The sequence below is a fragment of the Camarhynchus parvulus genome, chromosome 6 (genome assembly GCF_901933205.1).
Source record: "Camarhynchus parvulus chromosome 6, STF_HiC, whole genome shotgun sequence".
Taxonomy (NCBI): domain Eukaryota; kingdom Metazoa; phylum Chordata; class Aves; order Passeriformes; family Thraupidae; genus Camarhynchus; species Camarhynchus parvulus.
The window spans coordinates 31,110,769-31,130,692 of NC_044576.1; the positions used below are offsets into that span (position 1 = coordinate 31,110,769).

General features: G+C 43.2%; 1 protein-coding gene across 1 annotated transcript in view; it reads left to right on the top strand.

Annotated features, from left to right (window-relative positions):
- Window positions 1-7,357, top strand: part of HTRA1 (HtrA serine peptidase 1) — a 33,542-nt gene extending 26,185 nt beyond the window's left edge. The window contains 4 exon segments of the mRNA XM_030950881.1: window positions 1,107-1,221; window positions 2,296-2,353; window positions 3,711-3,806; window positions 6,627-7,357. Of these exon segments, the coding sequence (XP_030806741.1) occupies window positions 1,107-1,221; window positions 2,296-2,353; window positions 3,711-3,806; window positions 6,627-6,795 (438 nt within the window). The 3' untranslated portion in view covers window positions 6,796-7,357.
- The last annotated feature ends 12,567 nt before the right edge of the window (window positions 7,358-19,924 follow it).

Here is a 19,924-nt window from a genome sequence, read left to right on the forward strand (position 1 = left end):
AACCAACAAAAAAAAAAAAGCAAACTCCCCCCACCAGATGTGGGACTTGCAGTTTTCAATATCTGGCTGACTACACAAAATTCACATGGTTCTTACTAATCAGTTGTCTGTGTTTATGTTGGCAAAAAGCTACCTTTGGATTTCAATATTTAGGATGTTTATGGTTTGCATAGTTTCAAACAAGTGTAATGTTTTTTTTGCTCAAGTCTTGCAAAAAGGGAAAAACACATTTTGCAGTGAGGTGTTTGCCCTTGCTGTTTACCCTGCAGCTGGCAATTATTTTCTTTTCACAGAGAAACTCAGCTCAGTGTTTCTCAAATGTATCTACCCTTTCATTTTGAATCACACCAAAAAAAAAAATCCACATATTTTCAGGATATTAGGGTTTATTTGCCAATACTGTAGAATGAACTGAAGCAGGTTGCAGAACTGTGGGAGAGCTCTCAGGTCTCCTGAGGGTGCCTGGGGTTGAGTCCTCAGGAGGCATGGCACAGACTGAAACTCAGAACTACTCAGAGTTTCTGCCTTCGAGGAGATTTGGCAATTTTTTTTCCCACCCAGTTCACAGCACACATTCAGTCACGTTTAACCTTCGCTTAAAACCACCTGTAGCTAGACAGTTTTTGTCTGGGGTGAGCCAGAGAATGAAACTGCTGAGGTTTCAAAAGAGATGACATCAGAGATGTTTCATCCAAAGCTCTTGGAGTTATACTGCCAGGAAAACTTTTGATTTTGGCAAACTATATTTTTCTTTATGTTACTATGTAATAGTAACTCAGGAGCACTTGGTGCCATGCATTATATGACGCTTGCTGAAATAAACACAGGATAGCTGCAGAATGTGTTGCTCATCTGCTGCAAGCATGAGAATCACCCAGTTTTATCACTTCTGCAGCAAGATGAATAATCACATTGATTTTCCAAAATTCCTAAGTAGTAGTTTTATCAATAGAATCAAAAAATTACACTCGAAACTTAAAGAAAATTGAAGATCACCTACAAAATGTGAATTGGTCTTTGCGACTGCTTGGAAGAAATGATCCATTTCTCTTTGAGGTATTCCATATTTGCTAATAATGACTTTTTTTTTTTTTTCTCTTCTCCAGGATGGTGAAGTCATTGGAATTAACACATTAAAAGTTACAGCAGGCATCTCATTTGCCATCCCATCCGATAAAATAAAGAAGTTCCTAACTGAATCTCATGACAGACAAGCTAAAGGTACAGTACTTGGGAAGAGGAAAACCAGAAAATTACCTGCTCTAGTGGGTGGCATCACTGCCCATGGCAGGGGGCTGGAAATAAGTGACCTTTAATGTCCTTTCCAACCCAAACCATTCTGTGAAAACAGTGATAAACCAGAAAGCCAGCAGCCTGGCTGGCATTAAGATTAAAAAAAAAAAAGTAGCCAAAACTCCACCTCTACACTAATTCATAAATAGTAGCCAGCACTCTGTAAGAATGGCTAAAAAAAGTAAAAAAAAGGTAACTAGCAGCGTAAAAAAATCAAATTTTAAGATGCTGAAGAGTAAAAAAACATCACTAGCAAAATAAAAAAACTACTTGTAAAAGTCCACCATATAAATGCCCATATTCACAAAAATAAAACTAATAAAAAGCACCAAAACAATAAGCAAAGAAACCATACTGCAAAAATAAAAGTGTCAAAAACAGACCTAAATTAAAAACACACAAAAAAAATTATTCCTAACTCAATAAACCCATAATACCTCAGACCATCAAAATTAAAATGCCACCTGTAAGTAAACACAAAAGCAAAAAGTAAATTTAACCATAAACAGTATTTCTCAAGTTATCCATAACTATAAAATGTGTGCTACCAAGACACTATAAAATGTGTGATCAAGCAAGCCAAACAAGTAAAAAATAGGAAAAAATATAAATATTGAAAGTCTGAACTGTCACTTTAAATTTTTAAGATTTTCTAAGCCTTCTGATGTTTACATTCTTGTAACAAACTTTCTCACACACTTTCTGTAAATAACTTATTGTTTTGCATTCTTTTATGGAAGAAGAGAAATTTGCTGGACTGTTGGCTTGTCCAGTGTCATTGGAGAGGTGGCACTGCCACCCTCCAATCCACTGTGACTTTTGGAAATCTAGAAATGTGGGAGTCAGGAAAATAAACTTCCCTTTTTTCACCTTGAGAACAGCAGTGTGTGAGCTCGTGTTGTTTCATACAGTGACAGTCTGAACAAGTGGAAGATAAAGTTTTGAAAGCCAGAGGCTCTTTAGGTCAGGGCATCTGATCACAACCCATTTTCCTTTTTGCAGGAAAAGCTGTAACCAAAAAGAAATACATTGGCATACGAATGATGTCACTAACCCCCAGGTAAGTACCCAGGGTGGCTCCTCACCTTCCCCCAGCGTGGGCTCTGCATGCATTTGGATCCAGCTGGGGACATGGATTTGGATGTGTGCTGGTGACAAACCCAGCCAGCCCTGGCCACCTCCTCCTCTGCGGCTGCCACCTGGTGGGACTCTCCTCTAGACTCTCCTGTGAGCTAGCCTTTAAACAACTCCTGGCTTTTCCTTCTCCTTAATGCTTCAGAAGAGAGTAGCTGGTGACTGTGGCTCTGTCCTGGGGTTGTATCCGTGTTGTTGTATGTTTCCATGGCTTACGTCAGCCACGTGCGTTCCTACGTTTCTATAAAGTTATTTTCATTAAACTCTTCACTTAATGTCAAATGAAGCTTTTGTGTGGACTTGCTTATTCATGCTCTGGCTATAAGAGACTCATGAGCAGGTAATGCCATGTCCTGTAAAGATAACCAGAAGTTTTCCCTTGTGCAGGATCCACAGGTAGAAGAAAGCTTTGAAACACACGGGGTTGGGGTTTTTTAGGTGTTCAGGATTGCAGGAGGTGATTCTGTCCCTCTAATCTGCTCTGAGGAGACCCCACCTGGAGTTCTGCATCCAGCTCTGGGGTCCCCAGCACAGGAAGGTCCTGGACCTGCTGGAGCCAGTCCAGAGGAGACCCCACAGATGATCGGAGGGATGGAGCAGCTCTGCCATGAGGAAAGGCTGAGAGAATTGGGATTGCTCAGCCTGGAGTAGAGAAGCTTTGGCCTTGACCTAATTGTGACCTGAAGGGAGCCTGACAGAAAGATGGAGAGGGACTATTTACAAAGGGCCTGGAGTGACAGCATGAGGGGGAATGGCTTCAAACTGACAGAGAGCGGGTTTAGATGAGATATTAGGAAAAAATCTTCCCTGTGAGGGTGGGAGGCACTAGCACAGGGTGCCCAGAGCAGCTGTGGCTGCCTCTGGATCCCTGGAATGTCCAAGGCCAGGTTGGACAGGGCTTGGAGCATCCTTAGTTAGTGTAAGGTATCCCTGCTCATGGCAGGGGTGAGGGCTGGATGGGCTTTAAGGTCCCTTCCAGCCCAAACCATTTTGTGATTCTATGATCTGCTGGGTCTAAAGCTTTGAAATGTTTGAACTCTGATTGTCTGTATCTATTGAAATGATTGCCTTTACCAGAAATAGACATTAAAAAGCTGCATGCCTGCAAAGAAAAGTGTAATAATTCCTGAAATGTGCATCTAAGGGTTAAAATGAATGCTGAGGTGGCATACCAATGTGTGTAAAACACCTCAACTCCTGTTAAGTGACTTCAGCAAAATGCGTGGGGGGGGTTTTTTCCTGTCTTGACAAAATATTTTTTTTGCTATTTCTTCATTTTTCAGCAAAGCTAGAGAGCTGAAGGATCGCCATAAAGACTTCCCTGATGTTGTCTCTGGGGCCTATGTCATTGAAGTCATTCCAGAAACACCAGCTGAAGCGTAGGTTGAAGTGCTTTTTTCTCAAAACCACTGCCACTGACTTGAGGGGGTAACGATGGAGGCTGTTCCCTGCCCAACTGGCTTTCTTCATTGTGCTCAATTAACAGGGCTGTGACCATCTGATTGCTGTTAGCTTGTCTGCTGGAAAGGGGTTTGTGGTTTCATTCTGGTCCCTGATGGGCAATCCTGTAACTGTATCAGGGCATTGCAGGGAAGCCCTGTCAGCCTTCCAGGCCCAAAGGGAAGGCATTCTGGGGGTGTGAAAACTCCTTTTTCCTTTTTCTCAGCAGTTGCTTCCAAGGCATCTGCTGTACCAGTGCCAGTGCTGAATAGAGACTTTTGTTCCTGCACACTCTCCATGGCCCTGCTGGTCACTGCAGGAGGTTAACTGAGAAGTTTTTGGGTCCACTTTGGAGAAAATGTCCACCTGAGTGCTGGCCAAACCCACCAGCTCCCCTGGCACACCTTGGGGCTGAAATCCTCTCTTGGCAGCAGACACTCTTCCATGTGAGAGCTTTGTCAGCAGTCACATTACTGGAAGAGCTTTTGGGTTCAGACCACTGATTTTTTTTTTGTTCCTGTTGCTCAGGATTTGCTCAGGAGCTGGCCCTGCTGGTTGGTGCCACTGCCTGGCAGCTGGGCTGTCTGTGGTCACTGGCACTGCTCTGGCTGGCTTTTGCTGGAGACACTTTTCTCTCAGGGGTTTGCCTGATAGGAAACTGCTCAGTAATCCAGGGCAGGAAATGGGAAACCTTATTCATTTTCTGAAACTAGGGATCCTTTGAGAGAGGAGTAAATCTTTGTGGCAGCAAAGAGGCTTATGTGGCACCGAAGGCATGTAGGCAGGGAGCTGCTTGGGGCAGGCATACACTGCCTTTCAGGAAGACTGCAAGGATGGTTGGATGGTGTTTTTTGGGGCAGTTTGGGTGTAAGATAACAGTGATAGCTGTCTAGTGTGCTTTCTGAACTACTGCTGTGTTTGTAGATGATCCTTGTTGGCAGTGCTCATCAGGCAGAGCACTGGTGAGTGTCTGCAGTGTGAAGGAATGTGTAGCAATGATTTGGCTGCTCCAGTGTGGGGCTGGAGTTGCTGCCTTGGTGTTCAGGCTCAGTCTGAAGGTGCAGAAAAGTCATTTTAGGAGTGTGGGTGGTAGCAGAGAGTGGGAGAGGCACTTTGGAGAGGGAGAAGAAATGTGAGGCAATGTAACCTAATGTGGAGGGAGACCCAGATCGAGGTGCTCCATCCAAAGGATGGCCTGGCAGTTACAATTCAGCCCATGTTGGCTCTGTCCCCCCACTCCCTGTCCTTGGCCCAGAGGTTTCCTTCTTCTGCTGATCTGTCCAGCACGTGCTGTGTAGATGTGTGGTGTTTGTGAGGTCCCCAGGACAAGGTGAGAGATGAGAATTTGACTCCATGTTCTTAGAAGGCTGATTTATTATTTTATGATAGGATATATGATATGACATGATATGATATTATAATGATATACTAAAACTATACTAAAGAAAGAGAAAGGATACATCAGAAGGCTAAACAAGAATGATAATGAAAAATTGTGACTGACTCCTCAGAGTCTGACACAGCTGACGGTGATTGGTCATTAATTAAAAACAATTCACATGTTTGGATAAACAACCTCCAGACCACATTCCAGAGGAGCAAAACATGGAGGAGCTGAGGCTTCTCATCTTCCCTGGAGAAGAAATCCTGGGGAAGGGATTTTTCAGAAAATACCACAGTGACATAGATGTGCCGGTGGGGCATAGGAGCAGAGCTGCAGTGACCTGTCCTGGATGTGAGTCACATGGAGAGGCTGCATGAAAAACCATGCAGTGGCCTCCTCCAGGGACATGTTTTCAGCCATTCCTCCTGTAGGCAACCAGATTTGTTGCAAACATTGGCCAAGGGCACCCTGCTTGCAGGAGACACTCGTGTCAGGCGCCTTCTGTGGGTGGAAGAGGCCGATGAGTGGTCTGTGGTTTTGTGAAGGATTATGCTTCTGAAGGGTTGAATCATGTCTGATCTGTCTTGGCTGATTTTTCCATCCCTTGGAGCCAGATCGTTGTGCAAGACAGGGCAAGATGTTGTGGTCTGTGGCATCCCTCGCCAGCCATTTCTTGGTGCTGGCAGCAGCTCCAGCCAAGCCTGGGGAGAGACACAGCCCTGGTTCTGCCCTGGCTTGCTTTGAGTCAGGAAGGTTCAGATTTGGAGGTCAGAAAAAAGGATTTTGGCTGTTATGGGCAGCAGAGGAAGGACACATCTGATTTTTGGTGACATCTGATTTTTTAGTTTTTTGATCGAACTAGATAGCTACATGTGTTACCCTGCTCAGGTTTAAAACATGAAGGGTGGGTGAAGTGGCTGTCAGTAAGCTCTGTAGGGAGAACAGGGGCTGAAATCCCTCATCAGCACACAGTGCCACTCGTGTTGCTTCTCTGTGTGTTCAGGAACAAAAGCTTGGGCAATCTCCCCTCTAAAATCAATCTGCTTTGTTCAATTATTTTAAAAGACAGATCAACACCTAGGATCTTTATTGCAGAATTAACTTCTATTTGCAACAGCGAATTCCTTTGAAGGCAGTGAAATATGGGATTCATCAAACTTGTACATCCTTCAGATCCTGAGGTTTCTGCACTTCATTGTAACCTTCACTGCTTCATAAATATAAATCCTGATTGCTTTCCTCATGGCTGCCATGTCTGCAGAGGCGCTGTTGGGTGGGAAATAATAATAATAATAATCCAGAAATCTTTTTTTTTTTTTCCCGCCTAAAAATAAAACTGCAATTCTAATAACACATTGCTGCTTTGTGTTTTCAGTGGTGGCCTGAAGGACAACGATGTGATTATCAGCATCAATGGGCAGTCCATAAGCTCAGCCAGTGATGTCAGTGACATCATTAAAAAGGACAGTACCTTGCACATGGTCGTGCGCAGGGGCAACGAAGATGTGATGCTCACAGTAGTTCCCGAGGAAATCGACCCCTAACCAGAAACATGAGCTGGATTTCATGTTTTCTTTTAACAGCAATGGACTGCTTGTACTCTCTCTGTGCTGGTACAGGAAAACGTTAGACTTCTGACCAACATTCTGCTTGTTCAGTGGATTAGTATTGGCCAACAGAGTAACTTCTACTAGGTTTAAGGTGCAAAATCAGTGTAATTTCGCATACTCCAGATGATAATTTTTTTTTCCTTCTGTATCATGTATGCAATGTATTCTTTACTGGCTTTTACATCCCCCTGCTTAACGAATCGACGTTTGCTTCCCTGTGTTGAGTAGATTTCCTGTCATTTCCTCTAAGACTTAAACAAAACACAACCCACGCACACAATGTGTGTTGTGGCATTCAGGTATTTATAGGTTAGCTGTGTTTTAACTGGAAATGCCATTGTAAAGGAGTAGTCAGCCTAAAAGGAAACACAATTGGGAAATAAAGTTTGGTTTATAAACACAAAAGGAATCCCAACCCAAATAACCTCCCGAGGACCCCGTGCAGGACTTTAATACTATGATATTTTCCTAGTGTTATTAAAAGAATTCAACAGTACCTCTTGTGAGTGACTCATTTTGCTTCCCCTTATGTAGTGGTTTACTTTGCATGGCACATCTGCCTGGTGGTCTCCTTTTAATCATCTTTTAATCACACGACTTATTTTTCAGTATGTGCCTTGTGTTTGTGCTTTTGTGCAATCTGTTCTCCTCAGCAAGGCTGGGTTGAATTTGTCATATTGCCTATGTCTTCCAGATGTTAATGCATTTTCCTTACTGTTTTAATTACAACCCCACCAATGCCTGGAATCTGTTTGCCCACTGTAGAAATTGCCACAGGGTGGATCACAGATCTCATACCATTCTGGTTCAGATATCAGGATGTCTGTAACCATTTAGACCTGGCCTTAAGCTCTTTAAAACAGGCCTGGTTTATCCAAATCTGGAGTGCTGGTGTGTGTATGGACCTGGTTTTGGCTCTGGGATATAGGGCATTCTTCTGACAGGAATTAATCTTCATACATAGGTTTATTGATGCCCTTGAAGCTTGGGGGCGGTGAGTGGGTTCGTCTTGCTGTGAAGCAGAACAATCAGCTACACCTAATTACAAGGTAATTACTCATTGGGTAAATAATAAGCTAAGCAGCCTTTTCTTTCCTCTGTTGTAACATGTATTTCAGAGAATAAATCCAAGGGCTGTAGACAAGTTTTGGGTGACTGTCGTTCCTCAACAGGCTCTTCTTTTAGAAAAAGAATGTTTTAGTAAACCTCTCCAGCTGGGTAGCTGGCAGTTTATGGTTTTTAAAGAAAGGGCTGTATTCCACCCAAATGCAGCAATAAATCCTCGAGAGCTGGATTCCTGACAGGGCTCCTTCTCCTCCCAGCTGTATTTCAGCTCTGTTTCAGTTTATCCCAAGTGGAGGAGCCTCTCCATCCCCAGCTGCCACTGCCTGCCCTTACTCCCCTGGTTCACTGTAATTTTACACAGTGTGTGGCATTAATTAATTGCAGTGTGCCTTTCAGTGCAGTATTGACTCCTGGCAGGATGGAACACCTCATTGCCACCTTGTGCCATGGCTGTGGAAAATCACATGTGTGAAAATCTGCCCAAGCAGTGCCAGTCTGCAATCCTTTCTAGCTCAAAAAATCCAAGGAATGGTCTTGCAAAAGTGTCCTGTGGCATCTTTGCACTGCAAGTTCATCTTGCTGATGTTGATAATTGTTCCAGCTCACAGCTGAAGTGGTGATATGCTTTGCAGTCCATTTGTGCCTTGTGTAACACAGAGTGGTGACACACAGCTCTCAGCAAAAATGAGTTTAAAAATCACCTGCCTTCTCTAGCACTCCACCTAACCCAACTAGCAAAAATTAAACTAAAGCCTCAAAGCCAGGAAATTGTGTTCAAAACCAAAGTTATTTTTCATCTGCCTTTTTATTTCAAAACAAGTGCTTGCACAACTTGCAGAGCTGATTGATTCTCTTTGTTGCTGTTGCTTGTTGTTGTGGTCTCTTAATATGCAAACTCATTAATTTTCTTTGTGTGGGCATTAGGAAAGAAGCAAATGAAATTCTGCAAATGGTTTTCCTGGGTCACTGGGATTAGTGAAACATTTAAACAGAATTCTAGCCCTGAGCTCCATCCAGTGGGATGTGAGATGGTCTCATATTGCAGCCATTCAGTTTGAAAGTGGTTTTCTGACTTACCTTTTCTTAATTTGTAATTAATTTCTGTGCAGTGGATATTGGTAACCACATGAACATCATATGGAAACTATTTAGCATTAACTTTTCTTTTGTCCAACCATGCAGCTACCCAGATGGTTTCTTACAAAGTATTCTCCAAATGATTATTAAATATCTGAACTATGATTACTGATTAGCAGAGATGTGGAAGCAAAGTTTTTCTTTAAATACAATTGATTACAATGTATTTTTGATGTATTTTGGAGTTATAGATCTGGAATGGTTTCTATTCTTTGTTGCTTCAGTAGACTTCAGTTCTTTCCAAAATGCACTTGAAAATACTTTGTACAGAATAGTTTTGGCACAGTTTGTTTAAATATCAGTTTCCTGGAAATTTTATGAAGTGTTGGATGCTATATCAGGGAAATTGGACATTCTGACTTGATTTTCAGTATTTTGGATCATCTGAAATGGAAACTGGAGTTGCTGTGTGTGATGCTGAGTAGATGGCTATGTGTGCTACACTTGGAGGTGGTTTTGAAATGCAAGTTCACTTATTCCATAAGGGAAAGGTCTTGAGCTGTAAAAAATGGTCATGACTAACAATTGTCTGGTTTCTGTGCCTTAGATGCCAAGAAGTAAAATCCTGTCATTTCATTGCCAGAGAACTTTTTGTTTTTTTCTTTTATTTTTCCCCTCCTTACCTAGAACTATTTTGTATTCATGCTAAGGTAGCTGAGGATATTTTTAAAACCACATCTTTCCAAACTATGGTAAGAAGGGACGTTAGTAAGGGCTTGATTAGATTATAGACAGGTTCTTATTGTGTGTCAGAAAAGCACTGCAGAATTAACTGTACTGATTATCTATTAAACTGATTAAAGCTGCAGCTGCAAATACCCAGGGGAAACAGGAGTGATGAAGGCAGAAGTCACCAACCCAGAGCAGGGAATGCTGAGAGCAGTGAGAATTCAGCTCTGTGTGATGGTAGGTCACTGTGTGAGTCCTCTTCAGGTCCCCTCAATCCCCAAACCCCATCTCTTGTGCAAGATGTTGGCAGGGAAGTCAGAGCTGGACACTCTGGCCCCAGGATTTAAGCCAGTTCAGCCTCTTTGTGCCATTCCTCTGTAAATATGCAATAACTAGATCAGTTAAGGATTGTTTATTGCATAAAACTGCTGCTAAAACCAGTGCATATGTAAATTGACTAACTGGGCAGAGAAAGTAAAGAAACATCAAATTAACCTATCTACATCTGCTGGGAAGTTTTCCTCCAATTTTCAGGGTTTTGTTTAGTAGTCATGGTACTGCAACATCTGTCCCCATAAACTTTCTGAGGAAGTGGGTAATAATTAGCAGCTGATTAGAAGGAAAATGAGTCAGAGCTAAAGCATACGAGTCAAATTTACTTAATGTGGTAAAGAATTCAATTTAGGAGCTTGAAAATACTGCATAACATGCTGGAGAAGAAAATTAAATATTTTTCCTGTTCATTCCTTTTCTGTTCAGTGTTTATGCAGAGACCACAGTGATTTCCAGAAAGTTTGCCATGTGGATATTCGAGGGAGATGAACTGTGTTAACAGCAGTGCAGTGTAATCTGCCTTTCCCCTCTGAAATGGAGTTAATAGTGCAGATCACCCCTCCACAGAGGAAAATACATTAGTGGGATGTTATTGATGGTGATTCAGGCTGTGTCCACGCAGTGACTGTAGGTTTTGCTGTGTCTGTCTGGACAACCCCTTTCCCAAAGTCCCTGAAAGCTGAGAGAGAATCAGCAGCCCTTGGGCATGACCCCACAGCTGCTGCCCTCCAGAGAAAAGGTATTTTTCATAGAATTAGAGAATGACTTGGGTTGGAAGGGACCTTAAAGACCATCTAGCTCCAGGGGCAGGGACACCTCCCACTGTCCCAGGTTGCTCCAAGCCCTGTCCAGCCTGGCCTTGGGCACTGCCAGGGATCCAGGGACAGCCACAGCTTCCGTGGAGAACCTGTTCATAGGAACCTGTGGACAGGTAAGACCACGAGAGGGCGAATTGAAGCTAAAAACTCATCCCAGCCTCTGTGGAAGCTGAGTCAGGACGTGTCACTGTGATTTGGGTGACTTCCTGCAGGAGGAGGGGGATGCAGGGGGAAAAGAAGATGTCCATGGAAGCCTGAACTTGGTGTCTGACAGAAAGAAGTGCTGAAAGCTGTTCTCATAAAAATTTATTCCAGTTTCCAAAGAACTGGGCAGTTTTGGCAAGGAAAAAGTAGTTTTTGTCTGCATCTCATCTCTGGTAAGTTCATGTGTCTGGCAAGGAAGGAGAGTCGACTATCTGATTTGGAAAAGCAGAATGTTTCAGCCTGCTGTGACTGTTTGAAAGTTCTTTGCACTTGTAAGAAAAAGAAATCAACCCACCGACCTGCAAATCAGCCAGAAACAGGGAAATATAACAGAAAAGGGGCTCTAGCTGCCCCTCTGGTGCAAAACAAACCTGTACTAAAATCCAGCTGTAATTAACAGAGGAATAAATTACATTTCCTCACATCTCAATCAACATTTGACTTGGAGGTTGGGATCCTGAAAAGAAACCTTCCTTTAGAAGAGGAGTTGGCAAAAGAATGTTTCATTTCACCAGTGTGGTTAGTGGGAGATCAATATTTTACTCATGTAACAGAGAAGGGTTCACAGCCATGAAGATGTTACATTTGCATGAACAGCCATGTAAAGGATAATGATCGACCGAAGCTATGACACACATCTCGGGTTTGTTTTGCAGTCTAATAATTTTGCTTTTATTTATCTTCAGCTAAAGGGTTTTAATGTTTGTTTGTTTAACAAAAAAAGGCACTTCCACAGAGAAGGTAGGGCTGTGCAAAAGGAAAAGCTCCGCTGGGATCAGTTCCAGCCTGTGCAGCGAGCTCCTGTGAGCACTGAAAGGTGCAAACCTTTTCACTCCTGCTAAGGGCTGCCTTTATTGCCTGGAGAACAGAGCAGGATTTTTCTTCTTTTTCAATAAAAAGCCAAAAGTCTCTGCTCAACACTCTGCTCTGCCCAGAAGAAAAAGAAACAATAAGAGCAAGCCCCAACCCACAGATGCTCACAGTGTCATTTGCTTTGTTACCCAAATCCTGGATGCTGCAGCTCCACTCTTGGCACAATTGTCCTGAAGACAGAGGACAATTGTCCTCAGGGATTGTTTTATTCTCTGTCAGGTTGCCTTTTCTATCCTTGTCCTCATTACTGGACACATCTTTTCAGTTGGTCCAGATCCTTTTTGTGGTGCCCAGCCTGGCCACAACAGCACATCAAGAGAGTAAAGAGACTCAGAAGATACAGCACTTCATTTGTCTGTAACTAGCATGGAGTGATGTTATATAGGATTATATTCATTTTATAGCTCTGGTTTCAGTCTGGGGAGGTTTGAAATTGCAGCCTGAAGATTGAATATGACATCAGGTACTTTCCCATCACCACTGAAGTGTTTCAAACTTGCTTAAACAGAAGTGGTAGGAGCTTTATTCCTAAAATTGAAAGGGTTGATTATTTCATTTACCCCAATCCAGATGTCATCTATCCAGGTGTTACCTACCACAGGCAAATCTTTACATCAACTTAATATGACTTTCATGTGACTAACATGCTATTAACCACCTGTTATGTAATTGTAGATCCTGCTATTTAGAATCAACCATTATTTATTACATTCAAATTTAATAATTGCCTGTGCAAACCCCTTGATCCAAAATGACATACACAAATTATATTGCATTAACAATGTTGTTATTACTAAAACATGAAACTTGCACTCATTACCGGAGAAAAATTACAGCAACCTACCAAATATTTGCACTTTAAAAATTATTAATATTTTGAACAAAAATGCAGCCTTTCAGATGAGGTTAGCTTCTGGATTTTGGGATGCCCACATTAAAATGTGATCTATGACAATTAATTTCCTTAAGCCTGAATTTCTCCTGGGTAACGGGGACTCAGAAGAGTGACTAGAGGATTTCTAAGGTGAGCCCTTGTCCAAGAGAAGTGGATTTAGGGTCACCTATGGAAGTGGGCACTGCTCAGAAAGCCAACGATGGACAGTCAGCGCTGAGCTTGCAGGAGTGACACAGCCTTGTTTTTATTATGACAGGAATTTTTCCTTTTTCTGTTGTTTGAACCATTCTGTGGCAGATCCTGAATGGGAATGTGGAAAAGGTGCCCTGTGGTTTCAGGTGTCATTGAAAGTGAAGTAATTCAGCAGGATGCTGAGCAGATGGCTGGTGCCCTGAGGAAGGTGGCAGGGCTGGCTGTTGATGAGAAATGTGGTTTTCTGAGAGGATTTTGCCTCCAAGTTTTGCCTGGCACTTCATTATTGTGATGGGCTGCCTGTATGTATTTTACAAGGTGGAGGTTGTATTTCTTGCAGTCTTGCAATCTGTTTGGGATCTGCTTTAGGGCATTTTCTGTTTCTGGATCAGATCCTTGCCAAACCTCAGCCACAGCAGGGAAATTGTGCTTCCAGGAGAATCTGCTTCAGCAAAGAAATAGAATTGTTTTATTTACAACAATGGCCACAGAAAATGATTTCCAGACACTGGGCAGTGGCTCTGAAGAACAAGGAATGGGAAATGGCACAGAAACCTAAGGGAGAAAAGGGCCTTGATGTGATCCCAAAGCTCCTGTGGAAGGGCAGGGAGAGGCTGGGGCTGTCTCCACTGGAGCATCAGTGCCAGGCTGCAGCTCCTGCCTGGTCCCTCAGAGCAGGGACCTGCTTGGATCTCTGAGTGGCATGATCCCAGGAATCTGCCTTAAATTCTGCCATTTGGTGTTGGAAGTCAGTTTTGCCTCCAAATACAACTGCAGAACTCAGTCCCGTGTTTGTGCTGGTCAAACAGCTGTTCCTGTCATGAAGGACATTTTTGTGCTTTCCTTCTTGTCTTTTAAATGACTTTATGGATGCAATCTCTCCTTCTTAATACAAATGCCATTGGCTTTGAAATTTTTTAGTCTGACTGTGGTCTTATTTATTTTGTCAGGGTGGCAGAAGTGTTTGATGCAATCACAGGCCATGTTGGGAAAAGGAGGCAGCACTGCAAGGTTTAGAACCAGCAGCAATCAGCCCAGCTGAATTAATGAAACCATTGTCCTAAACTCAAAACCAGGCGGGATAGATTGTTTAGGAAGCTGGCCAAGCTGTATAGGCAAAAGTATGTGTTAATTATACATAGTACTGTTTCTTTATGCAGGGTGTGACTACGTGGGAAGATTGTCAATATTTGTTTGATAGCAGCATTAAACTTTATTTAATGACAAAACAAAATGTTCTAGCATTTTGGGGGGTAAAGGAACTCATGGCAAGTTGTGAGCATGAGCACCAACTTTGGGTCTGGAGCTCTTAGTTACAAATAAATGTGAATTTTTGAGCTGTGAAAGCTGTCAAGTGCTTCTGGTTATCCTTAAGTTTATGGTAACATTTTTACTCTTCAGTGAAATTTTATGGGGTTGTGGTTTAATGGATCGTTCCACCAATTATTTTCCTTTCTTGGTTCAGCAAACAATAAAATCTTTCAGACCCACCTACCTCCTGCAAATCACAGCAGTGCATTTTTCAGTTTCTGCAGTTTGTTGGGTAACAGATCAAATTTGTTCAACAAACATAAGGCAAGATCATGGGGAGATCTGGGATGGATGAAAGCTGAACTGCCCTTCCCTTATCTCTTGCTGGCATCAGTTGCCACAAACCTTGGAGGTATTTAAATTTAATTATTGAGACTGGGACATTTAGCCGCTGTCAAAAAGGTCAGAAATGGTGGCAGATATCAGAGTGCCAGATGAGGGTACTTGAGAGAGGAAAGCAGAAGATATTTTCTCTCTGAGCAGGAATGGCTCCCATCTTAAAATGGCTTAAGAGTTATTCTGTTCAGCAAAGAAATGCCCCAGGTCAAATCCATCACTCTCATCCCAGAAAAGCAACCTAAACACTTGATTACCAGGTAGCCAGGGTGGGAGAGGTCTCTGCTTCTACCTCTGTGGTGCCAGGCATGGAGAATTACAGGGTAAGGAGCAGATTACTGCAGTTTTAAAGGTTGTTTGAAAGTGTGGAAACAGTCCTAGTCCCTACTCTAGGTCTTATTATTGTCTCTGTTGCAGTAGCTGTTTGTGTAGATCTTGGGTATTGAGACATCCTAATGACAAGGAAATTCTCAAAAAATTATATTTTTCATTTATTTTTCCATTGATGTTGACCCTTTATAGATCTTAACAGCTGCAGACCTGAGTGTGTTGGTTTAAGGAGTGGTGACTTTATGCTCGTACAGAGGAATATGTTGTGCTCTGATATGGTGTGTAAAATATTGGGGTATTTGCTACCAGAAAGCAAACAGGGATCAAAGAGTTCCTGTTCTGCACCATGTCCCGTTGCTGTAAGGTCAAAGATTTCTCTTATCTCATATTTGGTAAACAAATTTTGTTGCATTCCAAGAGGTTGGTGTTCATTAATTGGGGTGGGTTGGAGCCACTGGGGGTCTGGGGGAGGGAGGAGTGTTGGAAGCAGATGAGGTGCAACCAACTGCAGCACAAAATGAGACACGGCACAAATGTCCTTTCATCTGCCTAGTGCTTTTCTCAAATAATCCCAGTTTTCCTCAAGAGTTCAACATCTCTTCCAAACATGGGAGAGCAACTCAAAAATACCAGAGCTGGTTGTCCAATATATGTTTCAGCTGCAATCTTTCATTGGCTCAAAGGAGCTGTGTCTCAGGCTCTTCAAGCTTTAAATAATAGATTGGTTCCATTTTCTATGACTTTACTTGAAACATCTTGTTATGACAGCTCCAGAACAGAAATTTTTTACACCTTAGTATTTTGGTGAAGTGCAATTCTTTGCTGAATTCAGCCTGAATTTGTGCTGAGCCTTTTTTTTCCCTATTTTTCAACTCTACTCCTGGCTGGAGCATGGTTACTGCTCTGGAACGTCGTAGATTGTAAGAGCTGAATTGAGAGATGCAGGACTCCAGGCAGCTCTCCAAAATGCAGTTTATTCCATCCAAGAGGTTACAGCAGTCCAGGATGGTGGGTGACAGAACCTGTGCCCAGAGCTGTCAGCTCCAGCTCCAGGCAGGCCTGGAGCCCTTTGGTTTTGGTCACAATGCATTCTATACTTTGCTGAGCATCTTGATACAGTAGAACCAATCTATGCCTTAACTATTATCTATAGCCTATCACGACTACTATCATTACCATATTCATGTTACTGTTCTCCAGTCACTAAAAGTTAGTACACTACAGTTTAAGCTAGAAGTTGTTATTCAATTTTCTTGCAGTGGAAAATTCTGAGACCTTTTTTCTACTTGCAGCTTTGCTGACTTGTTTGCCTGTGCTATCTTTCTGCTTGGTAAAAACATCTTGTTTGGGGTGGGCTTATCCTTTGCTCCAAGTCATAAAAACCCCTTCTAACTAACACACCCTTTGCCTCCTTGGTTTTCCAGTAAGACTGGCTCAGCAATTCTTTTCTTCTATATCAAAACTTGCTTCCATCTCTATTCCTTCATCAGACTCTACATTTTAAAATCTTCCTGCTAAGCATACATGTCTGTGAGACTTTTTTTGGTCAAACTTTAATCCTTCCCAACAATAGATCCTGAGTATCATGAGAACAATAAAATTATTTCCCTTTACAGCCCTTGGCTGTCATGGAGAGCAGTGCCCACCTGCTTACCTGGATGCTCTCACCCATAACTCAGCAGGCAGGAGCTGTTTGGCCAAACCCTCTCTGCCCTCCTGTGAGCTGCTGGTGTGGATCCAAATTTCCTCTTGGGGGTGACACAGACAGCAGGGGAGCAGAGAGGAGTGGGCTGGGAAAGGAACAGGAAACCAGGAGAGAGAAGGGACAAGAGGAATGAAGGGAGGAGACCCCCACAGCCTCGCAGCGGGAGCTCGGTGTCTGTGTGTTTGTCTGCAGTGGTGGCTTCTGCAACCAAGATCTTTAATTGGTTCTGTTCCAGCTGTGCACGGGCTCTCAGACATCTATGGTGAGCACAGGCACAGCTGGATAACGAGGAGGGCAGCAGGAGAACTGAAGGGTGCAGAGGGAATCTCTAGAGGGTCAGTGGGAGGGCTGTGGGGCTGAGCCAAGCAGCTGGAGATGACAGGGACAGAGCAGTGCCAGCAAGCCTTCTACAGGAAAAGTTAATTTGACCCTTTTTTCCCTCCTTGCCAGATGCACCACTGTATTTAAGGAACACTTTTGTAACTTAACAGCCAGTGAGAAATGGAACCAAGTGCAGCAGAGGGATGGCAGGAGGCCTATCAGGAGGGAACTGCTGTTCCCACGACCCGGCAGCAAGGCTGTGTCCAGTGCCAGATCAAATCATTTCATCTTCCCCATCCCAAGCAAACATAGCTCAATCATAAATCTTGATTTCCTGATGCAATGAAACCATTCCTGCCTTACAATTTGCTTTGGTGTTGCTTGTGCAAACAAAGATTTGCACAGAGGTGCAAGGAAAGTGAACAGATGGGGAGAGTGGACAGGGAGCAGGGAGCTGTGTGCCAGGGGGGCTATTTCAGCTTCGGATGAGTGGTTGGTACCTGCTTTCTGGCCCTTGCCATATGCTGGTGTAGGGGAGAAGCATCACTGATGCTAGAATAGAGGTTATCAATTGAATTTGAAGGAGTTAGTGGGAGCTGACTGCTTATAACAATTAATTTAAAAGTGTGAGCAATTTGCATACTTTCTCCTATCCAAAGGACAAGCATCTCATTGCATAGTTGACTATTAAAGGAAGCATGGATCCAAACTGAAATTAGTGTTTCCACACATTCCAATCAAGTTCCAGCTCTGGTTAAATGAGCCAAGAGTCAAGAAAATGCCCCACTCCATCAGCCACCCCACCTGGTGGCAAGAAAGGTCGTTTGGTGCAAAAACCAGGTCAGTACCAGAGCACCATTTTGCTGCTGGCTCTTTTGCTCACAGAAAGGGTGATAAAGTTCTGGAATGTTCTGCCCAGGGAGGTGGTGGATTCACCATCCCTGGGTGTGTTTAACAAAGCCTGGATGTGGCACTGTGTCGCAGACATCCTTTTTGTGAAAATCCTTTCTTAGGATTTTTCCTGCTGAAGCTGAGAAGTTTCAGCAACAAGATGTAAACAATGGTTATCTGCTGCTGTGGAATGCAACAAGTCTGTCTGTGATTGGCCCATCTTGGATGTTTATAATTAATGGCCAATCAAGGGCCGAGCTATCTCGGACAGAGTCCGAGAGAGCTGCTTTTGTTATCATTCTTTCTTTTCTATTCTTAGCTTAGCCTTCTGAAGAAACCTGTCTTTCTATTTCTTTTTAGTATAGTTATAATATATATATATATCATAAAATAATAAATCAAACCTTCTCAACATGGAGTCAACATTCTCATCTCTTGCCTCATTCAAGAACCCTTGTGACCACTGCCACAGCACTGGGTGGCAGGGTTTAGTTGAGGTGTTGGGGCTGGGTTGGACTCAATGATCTTGAAGGTTTCTTCCAACCTGGAGATTCTGTGAATTCTGTAAATTCTGTGATTTTTTTTTCTGCAACGTCAGAGTCATGACCACTGCAAACGATGCAAATTAAATTAAATGGAGGGGATGGTTCAACAGGTGCCAGCTGGTGTCTTGACTACTGACCCAGCAGCTCTGGTGCTTTGGTGTGTTCCAGCCAGCCCTGAAATGGTCTCACCTCAGGGCATGGCTGAGTTGTATTTAATTATTAAACTATATTTAAGAAAGCATGAAATGTCATGCAGGAAATGAGGATTTGGGGTAGAAAATGTAAGGAACAGCCCTGTGAACACCAAAGTTAGAGGAGATGGAGGAGGAGGAGGTTTTCCTTGTGCCAGAGCTGAGATATCCCCACAATCCACAGAGACTCCTGTGCTGGATCTAAAGGACATTTCCTGAAGGAGCTGTGGCCATGGAGAGCTGATGCTGGATTATCCTGTTGGTTTATGCTGATGGACTGCAGCACAGGGGAAGTGCCTACGAATGAGCATGAGAAAAGGGTGAGGAGGACAGAGCAGCAGGGACAAACTGCCAGGGACTGACCACAGCCCCCTGTGCCACTCAGAGAGGGGGAAAGTACAGCAGTGGAATGAAGAAGTGACCTTGAGCCTGGCAGAAGTGGGAGTGGGGAAGGTGTTGTTCAAGTTATATGTGTTTCTAACTTTACAAGTCTATTTTAATTGGCAATCAAGTTATTTTTCTATAAGCTGAATCTGTTTTCCATGTGACAATAAGTGATTTCCCCATCCTTATCTCAACCCATGAACGTCTTCACCCTATTTTCTTCTGCCCTGTTGAGCAGGAGGAATGAGAGAGGAGCTGGGTGGGTGTCTTGCAGCCAAGCAAAGGCAGCCCACCACACTTCCTTTTATCTGAGGAGCTGAGGTGCAGAGAATGCCACTGCCATGCAGTGGTGATTGCCACCGGGATCTGTGTGCACCAGTCACCCTGAGTGTGGGGTTATCTCACATGTTCTCTTTTTGTGTTCCATAGCACCATTTTTTGTTGATTTTTGAGTGGTTTTAGTCTGGTTGTATTTTTCTTTCATCTCTCCAGGTCTGGAACAGCTGCCCCACTGTGTTTACCAAGCCACAACCTTCTCCTCCTCCAGTCCCTCCAAAGACCACTTCCTCCACCTACCTTGCAAAGCCATGAGAATAAAACTCTCCGCGTGTTTACAGAGTCAACAAATTGTTTGCATGTCTAACAAACTAATCCTTTCATTTCTCCCCATTCCTCACATGGAGTTTGTGCTCCTTTCTCCTTTTGAGCTTCCTTGGGCTCTCCTGTGCTGTGTGAGGTTGAGTTTGGTCGTTTGCTGTCCAGGACTGCTGCATGGTTCAGGAGGCACAAGAAACCTGTTCCTGAGTTTCTGAGAAGTAATTTGTTTGCCAATCAGTAATAAATCCAAAACTAAGAGCAGGAAC